The following is a 9,013-nucleotide window of genomic DNA, read 5'->3' on the forward strand; positions in this document are numbered from 1 at the left end:
TTTTTCATTTAAGGAACCAGATCCCCTCTAGCGCATTAGTGAACACACACACACACAAACAGAGGGGGAGGGGGGAGAGAGAGAGAGAGAGAGAGGGAGACAGAACTCGTTAAGATTCTAATTAAGATTTGATTTACTTACCTTCAGGATCCAACAATGGCGAATTTCTTCCATGCCTCTTCATTTTCTCATCCCTTGATGCTACTGGTTCTTCTTATTGTTGCACTATGAATTAGTTGTGCTACTGTTGGAGAAGATAGAAAGGCAAACAATCTCTCTCTCTCTCTCTCTCTCTCTCTCTCTCTCATCATTCTTGCATGTTTCTGTGTTAATGGTTCTTAATCGTTACCATAAAAAGTGTTAATGGTTATTATTTAATCCTTATTCTTGGTTCTATCTTATTGTATTGATCATGTTTATATTGTTGATGGCCGTGCAGGTCTATATTGTGTACATGGGTGCACTTTCTAAAGGTGAAGAATATTCACTAACATCTCAGCACCTTAGCATGCTAGAGGAAGTTCTTGAGGATAGGTAATTAGTTTTGTTTGTCAGAGAACACTCTTCTTTCTTATTTATTACACTCCATATGCATTCTTTTTTATTACATCTGTAGATAATCAATTTATTTCAATTCTCAAGTATGTTCTCTTTTATTCTTCAAATTTTTGAATAATTAAATTCAAAAACCATCAACAAATGTAAACTAGGTCACGTTTGGTATTTTACAGTTGGCTACAATGAAACTGTTTCTATGATGATTTTACTTGTTGTGGGAATGTTGACTTTGTACAGTAAGGGGCAACCCCTTTTTCGCTAAAAAGTCATGTATATTAAAAGAAAAAGAGGAAAAAAGAAAAAAAATAGTACATCAGATGAGGAAGGGAGAAATACCCAACACTCACACTAAGAAGAGAGGGAGAAGCAGAAACTCCACCTTCGGCATTGCCATCAGCAGAATTACGCAACTACCCAACTCCACCAAAAACAAAAAATCTGGAAAGAGAAGAAATTCCTAGGTGAATCTGAACCTAGGCCGACCCGATGCATCCATGTCTAATTCCATTTGAACCAGAGTTGGCCAAATTGAAATCGGCTCTGACACTTCAAAACGAGCAGCTGACTTTGACAAAAAATCCGCCACTGAATTGGCTTCCCTATAGCAATGCGTTATTTTCCATTCCACATCCTCCAAATAAGAAATACAATTTATCCATCTTTGCCGAGCTATCCATGGACTTTGCCTCTTCTGAAAAATAGTCACAACTGCAACTGAATCACATTCTATCCAGAGCCGTTTCACATTATGCTGCTTAGCTAATTCAATCCCTATCATAAGCGCTAAAAATTCAGCCTCAAAATTTGTGCGAGTTCCTAGAAATTTTCTGAAATTTGCCACTACCTCTGCCTTTTCATTGCGAAGAATTCCCCCTGCTCCAGACTTCCCTGGATTACCAATAGAGCATCCATCCGAATTGATTTTTATCCAACCTGGATTAGGAGGGCACCAGAAAATATTGAAGATTTCCCGAGGCCTTCTCCGCACCCCTGAAATACCCAATCTTCTTGCAGTGACAAGATCCGAAATTGAGATGGCTGCCCCTGAATGAACCAGCTCTTGGCAGCTAATTTCTCTCTTCACTTGTCCAAAACAATGCTCTTTTGATTTTGAGATTCCTTCGAATTTTCTTCCATTCCTCTCCAACCAAGTAAAGTAAGGGATTAAAACAAAACCCTTCAGCCACACCCCTTTAAAGATGGTCTTCTTGGCCTGATCTTTCCACCAAGCTATCAAACTTTCAACTCCTTCAAATCCAGGCCACCTAAACCCAAAACAACAACAAAATTTCTGCCACATGAAAACTGCAAAAGAGCATTCATACATGGTATGATTTATTGACTCTTCCGCTATGCCACAGAGAGTGCACTGAGATGGCAATGGAACCCCTCTCTTTTTCACATTATCATCAGTAGCGAGCTTATTTTTCAACATTCTCCATCCAAACACCGATTGGCGAGGCTGAAGATGAGAATTCCAAATCAATGAATACCACCCCACCTTTGGCGATTCCCGTCTTACTTTTTCCCAAGCCGATTTTATTGTAAAAACTCCAGATGAATTTAATTCCCAATGACAAATATCATCCAGATCTGAAATTATGATATCCTTGGCCTGATCAAAGATATTTTGAAAAAATTCAGAGCTCACCTGGGGAAAATTCCACTCATCTTGGCAAATGAGATCAGAAACCTTTGCCTGCATCGAATCAAAGATATCTAACTGCAAACCATACATCTCCTCAATAGACTTCTTTCCCAGCCAGCTATCTTTCCAAAAATTTATCCTCTGACCATTCCCAACAGTCCATTGCTCATGAGACTGTACCCACCGCCACACCTTTTTAAGACCAGGCCATATCGAAGAGGAAAGGTAGGTAGTTTTCAGCGAACCATCAATCTTCAGAAAACGGGCACGAAAGAAAACACTCATTAGAGAATTTCCATGTTTGATTTGCCATGCTAATTTGCATAGGCATGCAAAATTAACATCTCGCAACCTCCTAATGCCAAGACCGCCTTCCCTGGTAGGTTTACATACCTCATCCCACTTCACCACTATCTTCTTCCCTGTCTCCATGTCACCAGACCATATGAAGTTTCGCATCCACTTTTCTACTAATTTTATTGAGCTTCCTGGCCACCAATAAATCCCGAAATTATGAATTGGTATGCTTGAAATCACTGATTTAACCAGCTCCACCCTACCAGCCATGGAGAGAATCCGACCCTTCCATCCCGATAACCTCTTCTTGATTTTATCCATCAGCGGTAACATGTGGTCCCGTTGAACTCTCCCCTTGAAGAGCTCCACACCTAAATATTTAGTAGGCTGCCTTGCAGATTGGATTCCCATAAAAGTACTTATAAAATGTTTCCTGTGAGGGGCAACCTTTCCAAAGAACAAACTACTTTTTTCTAGATTAAATATCTGGCCAGAGAATGCCTGATATTTATCAAGAAAAGCCTTAAGATTTTTGACAAACTGAGCAGATGCATTAATGAAAATGAAAATGTCATCAGCAAACAATAAATGGGAGGGAGTTAACACACCTCGAGGCCCAGGAAGAGACTTTATCAAACCATTCTGAACCATGCTTCTAAGACCTCTACAGAGAACCTCTTCTGCCAGAATAAATAAAAAGGGAGACAAAGGATCTCCTTGTCGGAGACCTCTACCAACCCCAAAGAACCCCACCGGGCCACCATTCACCAAAATTGATACTCTGGAGGATAGAAGAAGGTTGTGAATCCAAGAAATCCACCTAGATGAGAACCCAAATTTGCACAGAACTGCAAAGAGGAATTCCCAAGCTAGAGAGTCATACGCCTTTTGAACATCGAGCTTCAGACCCATTCCACCACCCCTAACTGAAGAATGCATCAAATTTGACAGTTCTGAGGCGAGGCTGATATTTGCTGAAATTATTTTACCCTGCTGGAAAGCGCCTTGCTCTTCCGAAATCAATTTAGGCAAAACAACAAGTAATCTTGAAGATAGAATTTTTGATATCACTTTGCAATAAAAATTCCCCATACATATAGGTCGAAACCTATCTAGAGAGGCCGCCCCCTCAACTTTGGGGATCAAGGAAATAAAGCAGTTATTTATTCCTTTAGGAAGCCGCCCTTCCTCAAAGAATTTTTTCACTGTCCTGCAAAAATCACCCTCAACAATAGTCCAACATCGCCTGAAGAAACTACCTGGGAACCCATCAGGACCTGGAGAGCTTACAGGATCTAAATCCCAAACAGCTTGTTTTATTTCTTCCCCACTCGGGACACTCTCCAATCCTGCCACGTCCTCCTCCTCCAACACTCTGGGAATATTATCAAGAAGGTCATTATGAACCGTGATTTCATCAGCCTCATGAAATTTCTCAAAAAAATCAGAGACATAAGATGATATTCCCTGTTGGTCTGAAACCCAAGTTCCATCTTCCTTTTTTAGGGAGGTGATCTGATTTTTCAACCTCCTAAGCTTCACGGAGAGATGAAAAAACTTCGAGTTACAATCTCCATTTTTCATCCATCTCAGTTTAGCTTTTTCAGCCCACAACTTCTCGTACATTTGGTTGGCCTTCAATAATACTGTTTTTGCATCTGCCTCTCTGTTAAATAATTCATCATTCATCCCAGCCACCTCTATCATATCTTGAACCTTCTTTAATTCCAGCTTTGCTTTATCGACCTCATCATTCAGGTTAGGAAAATTGGCCCTCGCCCAAACCTTTAAATTCTCCTTGACCTGCTTTAATTTTTGTGCCAGAACAAAAATTGGATTACCCCCTATCGAAGTTTTCCAAGGTTCCTCAACCACAGAGATAAATTGATCATTTTCCATCCAAAAGCTATGGAATCTAAAGGGGATATTTGTAGGTCTTTGAACATCATCAGAGACAACCATTAAAGGAGCATGATCTGATACCGAAGACACCAAAACACGCTGCTTCACATTTCTAAACACATCTATCCACTTCCCATTACAAAAACTCCGATCCAACACTGCAACTGCATGACCCCTTCGACGGTTATTAGTCCAAGTGAATTTCTTTCCCTGAGAAGGGATAGAAAGCAATTCACACGCATCAACCATTGCCTGGAATTCAGCAGCTGATCCAAGATTAAACTTACCAGGACCTCTTTTCTCATGCGAGAACATCACACCGTGTAGTTTATTGACCTATTTCATCTCTTCTCCCTTGTCTTGCTCTTGAGCTCAAAGGATCTGGGTAGTATTTTGACCTGGGGTCTCACCTCCACGTTTCTTGGCAGATATGAAACTATGCTTTAAAACATCTTTTATGAACTGTGCTTTAAAACTACTTTTCATATATAAAAATACATACATATATACTATAAAGAATCTCATACATATCAGGTGAATTATGACATAGTCCACTTACACTGGGTACAGCTACCTATATACAAACCGTCCCTAATCATTGCTTTCTCATCCCACTTCCTGGCTCTCGGTCTCTCTTCCATCTCCTTCTTGGAGCTCCCTCTGACTTTTGTTTTTTCTTTCTTTTTCTTCCTTTTATATATCTTTCTTTTTCTTCTTTTGCATTTCAATTAGTTCATAATTAGTGAATTAAATTTCTATTTTCTTCCTTTTATATATCTTTCTTTTTCTTCTTTTGCATTTCAATTAGTTCATAATTAGTGAATTAAATTTCTATATAACTGAATGTCTTTTATTTAATTAAACCTACCTTCATCCTCACTCATTCTCTTTGTTGTATACTCTCTCTATCGACTGAATTTTCTCTTCAAATTACTACTCTCTCTCTCTCTCACACACACACACAAAAACACAAATTTTCCTTCTTCATTTATTTTATTTTTAAAATCCAACATTAATTTGGAGGAGAGTTGCATATGCACACTCCCTCCCTCTCGGTTTCTCTCTCCTTTTTTTTTTCTTTTTTTTGTTTATCAATAAATGAGGGAGGTGAGGGAACAGGTGGGTTCCATCTCACCTTCTTCCCTCTCATTTAATTTCAAAATCAATGTGAGGTGAAATCCTACTCACGAATCCCTTTTCTTTTTATTTTTTCTTTTTCTACCTTTCTTATTTTCTCTCTTTATCTCATAGGGTAATTGCATAGGATAATTTTGGAGTGGGATATCACAATGGGTGTTTGCCACGATGCTCGTAGCGGGTCTCGTAGGCAATTAAAATAGTTCTGTACAGTAAAATACACAGGTCGATGGTCACCAGTAGATGACTATCCAGCTGATGAGGTGCTGTTGGTGGCCTGTAAAGTTGCTATACTTATTAGTCTTTGGCCATCTTTTACCAATTCTTAGGGGGTTTCCTAGGGATTTGTGCAAGGTCCTATGTCATTTTACCATGCAAGGGGGGTTGAGCAAGGAGGTGTTAGGCCACTCACCATTTGGCTGAATTTGAAACTTGTACACCACTTAGTCCACTTTTGGCCTGAATTATGAAAATAAGAGAAAATACCTAAAGTAGTCCTGTTCTGGGAATTAAATGATGTAATTAATTGGATTAATTTGCATATAAAAAATGCTCAACAACAGACTTAAAGGTCATCTTGCTTCTTTTATTTCTCCTTTTCAGGCTACTTTTGTCAGGCTACAACATCGTTATTGTCTATGAAATATTTCTTTTTCTCAAAAAAAAAAAAAACGAGGTCAATTTGGGCTATGTGGCCATCGAAATTGATATTTAGCCATAGTTTAGGGGAGGAGAGTGATATTTCCTTATAAATTTATTGAACAACTCAGATCTAAGAAGGTCTACATGGCCAAACGCTGAACGATTCCATGAGGAGAGAAAACAACTGAAGCTACTGAGTTTACACATTAAATTACATGAGGAAGAGCAGTCCCAATTGGAAGCACATAAAGAGTTGAAATCTCGCTGAAAAGTCCAAGCTTCTTGAAAATGGAATAATTTTTTGAAAGATAGTTGAGTCCCCACTAATTTAAGAAAAAATGGGGTTGTGGTCGGATCTTGGAGAGGGGAGCTCAGAAAGGGATTCAAAAGGGAAAAGAGAGGCCCAAGTAGGGTTGGCAAAACTCCTGTCTAAGCAATCTTTAATTAATCTAGGAGGTTTTTTCTTATCAGATTAGGTGATCGAGACTCAGAGTTTTAATATGACACAACGGCAGAAGAAGATAGGTGGAAAGGGGATCACCCCACCTTGTCCAAAGAAGATAGAATCTCATTAGAGTCTTTAATATGAAGGAAGGGTATGGTTAGATTAGAGAGGTAATGGTGTAGGCTATGCCGGAAACCACTCTAGGGGTCACCTATGGGGTGCATAGATGCAGATGAGACATCAGTTACCCCATATGTAGTCCAAGGTGATCAAAGCAATGTAGTGAGGGAAAATCTCAATCTTAGAAAAGTTGATAAAATGGGAGGATAGCATCCATAGGCCATCCATTCCTCCTCTCTCTCTCTCTCTCTCTCCAATATTGTTAACAAACCAACGAGAATTGTAGGAGTGAAAAAAGGGAAGGAAGATTGAAACTGGTGTGATCCGTGCATTTAGTCTCACAAAGGAAAATAATATCAAGTTGTAAGTTTTTGCAATGATGCAATAAGCATTTTTCATAAAAGCTCTATGGATTCCACGAAGATTTTAACACAAGATAATTATGGTTGAAAAAGAAAAAGTAAAGAGCATAAAAGATCTATAAAAGCAGTCAGATTAGAAAGCACAAGGAGTAATGGAAAAATTTAGAGTAAACACCAACTAATATGAAAATAAACAAAGAAAGATCCACATAATGCTCAGAGATTTAATGAGATTCACACACCGATGTGGTATGCTATATCCTTGGGCGAAGAAGAAAATGTTTCATTAAGTAAAAGAGAGAATACACCCAAGCAACGGTGAGAAAACTCGCCCAGAAACCTTAGCTCGAAAAACCCCAAATTACAATGACTTGCTCAACAAGACGATAGTATATTATATACTCTTCTAAGTCGCAGATCAATCCATCGGGTCACGGTCGATCAGTGGTTGAACTATACCCCTCTGCTTCCATCACAGATTTCAGAAAAACTTCTCATTCGGGTCGCCACCAAAATATGTCGAAGTGAATCATTTTTCAAAATGGGTCAAGAATTCGAGACAAGCTTAACAGAAAATAAAGTAAAAAAATTTCAAGATGAAATTTGAAATAAAAATTATTAAATGAGGCAGCCATACTAGAGGGTGAATGATCTTTCCCTGGTGACAAGTCGTTGATCTAGATTTTAAGAGCAATGGTAAGATCATGAGGTTTGGAAGACAAAGAAAGGCAGTCAAGGATTAGGTTCCTCATAGCATTAAGTTCTAGTTCAATCTTTGATTTGCAATGGAGAGATTAAGTTTGAATTAATACAGCAGATTCCAAGACCATGCTAATAATGTGAAGGCTCTGATGGCTGTGGCCCTGCCCAAGGGAGCCGGATATGTTGGGGTGGTGAAACAACGTACTATTTCAAATCTGAGCATCATATGAAATCGTATGCACCACACAAGAGCGTATATATATATGATCAATGAGAAGAAAAGGAAAACAAAAAAAAAAGCAGACACAAAGAGATTTACAAGGAAAATAAAGGAAAAGAAAAGGAAGTGAAATCAAATCAATACAAAAGTGGGAACTTTTGTAATCCATTTGGTTACAAGGAAAATAAAGGGAAAGGGATATGTATGCCGTCAATATCAAGTATGCTAGCGGATAGCACCAATAGGATCACATGATGGAGTATCATTCAGAAAGGATATGAGGGTCATTTCATCAAAAGGGAAGAGAGATATAGACACAATGGATGCTAGCATACTTGATATCAACAGCATACGTACCCAACCTTTTTCCTTTACCAAATATGATAAAGAGTTTTAGATATGTTATACAATCACGACTTTAAACCTCTCCTATCTTTACTTCTCTTTACTTGCAAACAAATAGAGCCACAACTTTTCCATACTTAATAAAAACTTCTGCAACTAAAAATTCTCCCTTATATGACAATAAAACAGTTCCCATTGATGCTTGCCCCTAAAGGCATAATTTAAAGGCTCCAACTAAATATTATTTTTCACAAGAAATCTTAGTTTTAGCAGTAATTCCAAACCACCTCGAAATCCTAAGCAACCACACTAAAAGGTATTACGGTTGGATGGACCAACCGCCACCGAACCAACTCTAAATGTGCCTCAACAAATGATTAGTAGGGGTTTTACGGACATCATGCTTGGGCCAATTTGAATCATTTTATTTGTGGCGGTTATGAGAAGTTAATGGTGACATTAAATCTGGATAAGAGTTAGCTACCTGGTCGCTGGCCCCTGCATCGATGAGACCATGAGTAAGGGCACTAAGATATATATAATTTTTAATTTCATAGAGAGGGAGACGGCAATTTTTTGCACTCTTGTGTCTAGGTGTAGGGGTCATGTGATCATGTAACATTCTTTTTCCCTTT

The 9,013-nt window shown here is 38.6% G+C and overlaps 1 protein-coding gene across 1 annotated transcript; it reads right to left on the reverse strand.

Annotated features, from left to right (window-relative positions):
- Positions 1–735: 735 nt before the first annotated feature.
- On the reverse strand, positions 736–4,720 carry LOC122089708. The gene is made up of 3 exons (XM_042659407.1): positions 3,353–4,720; positions 2,210–2,458; positions 736–816 (listed from the first exon to the last, which is right to left on the reverse strand). Exons 1-3 carry the CDS (start codon positions 4,718–4,720, stop codon positions 736–738), a joined length of 1,698 nt encoding a protein of 565 aa, XP_042515341.1.
- Between the last annotated feature and the right edge of the window lie 4,293 nt (positions 4,721–9,013).

The sequence above is a fragment of the Macadamia integrifolia genome, chromosome 9 (assembly GCF_013358625.1).
Source record: "Macadamia integrifolia cultivar HAES 741 chromosome 9, SCU_Mint_v3, whole genome shotgun sequence".
NCBI classification, from domain to species: Eukaryota; Viridiplantae; Streptophyta; class Magnoliopsida; order Proteales; family Proteaceae; genus Macadamia; species Macadamia integrifolia.

What these genes read in the sequence shown, in the direction of transcription:
- LOC122089708 (XM_042659407.1), bottom strand. Translation starts at nt 4,720, where the DNA reads ATGTTCTCGCATGAGAAAAGAGGTCCTGGTAAGTTTAATCTTGGATCA. An exon ending in CTTGGGAATTCCTCTTTGCA is followed by an intron (nt 2,459 to 3,352) that starts GTTCTGTGCAAA and finishes CGTTTTCTGAAG; the next exon opens with ATTGATGGTTCGCTGAAAAC. An exon ending in ATGAGTGGAATTTTCCCCAG is followed by an intron (nt 817 to 2,209) that starts GTGAGCTCTGAA and finishes ATGACTTTTTAG; the next exon opens with CGAAAAAGGGGTTGCCCCTT.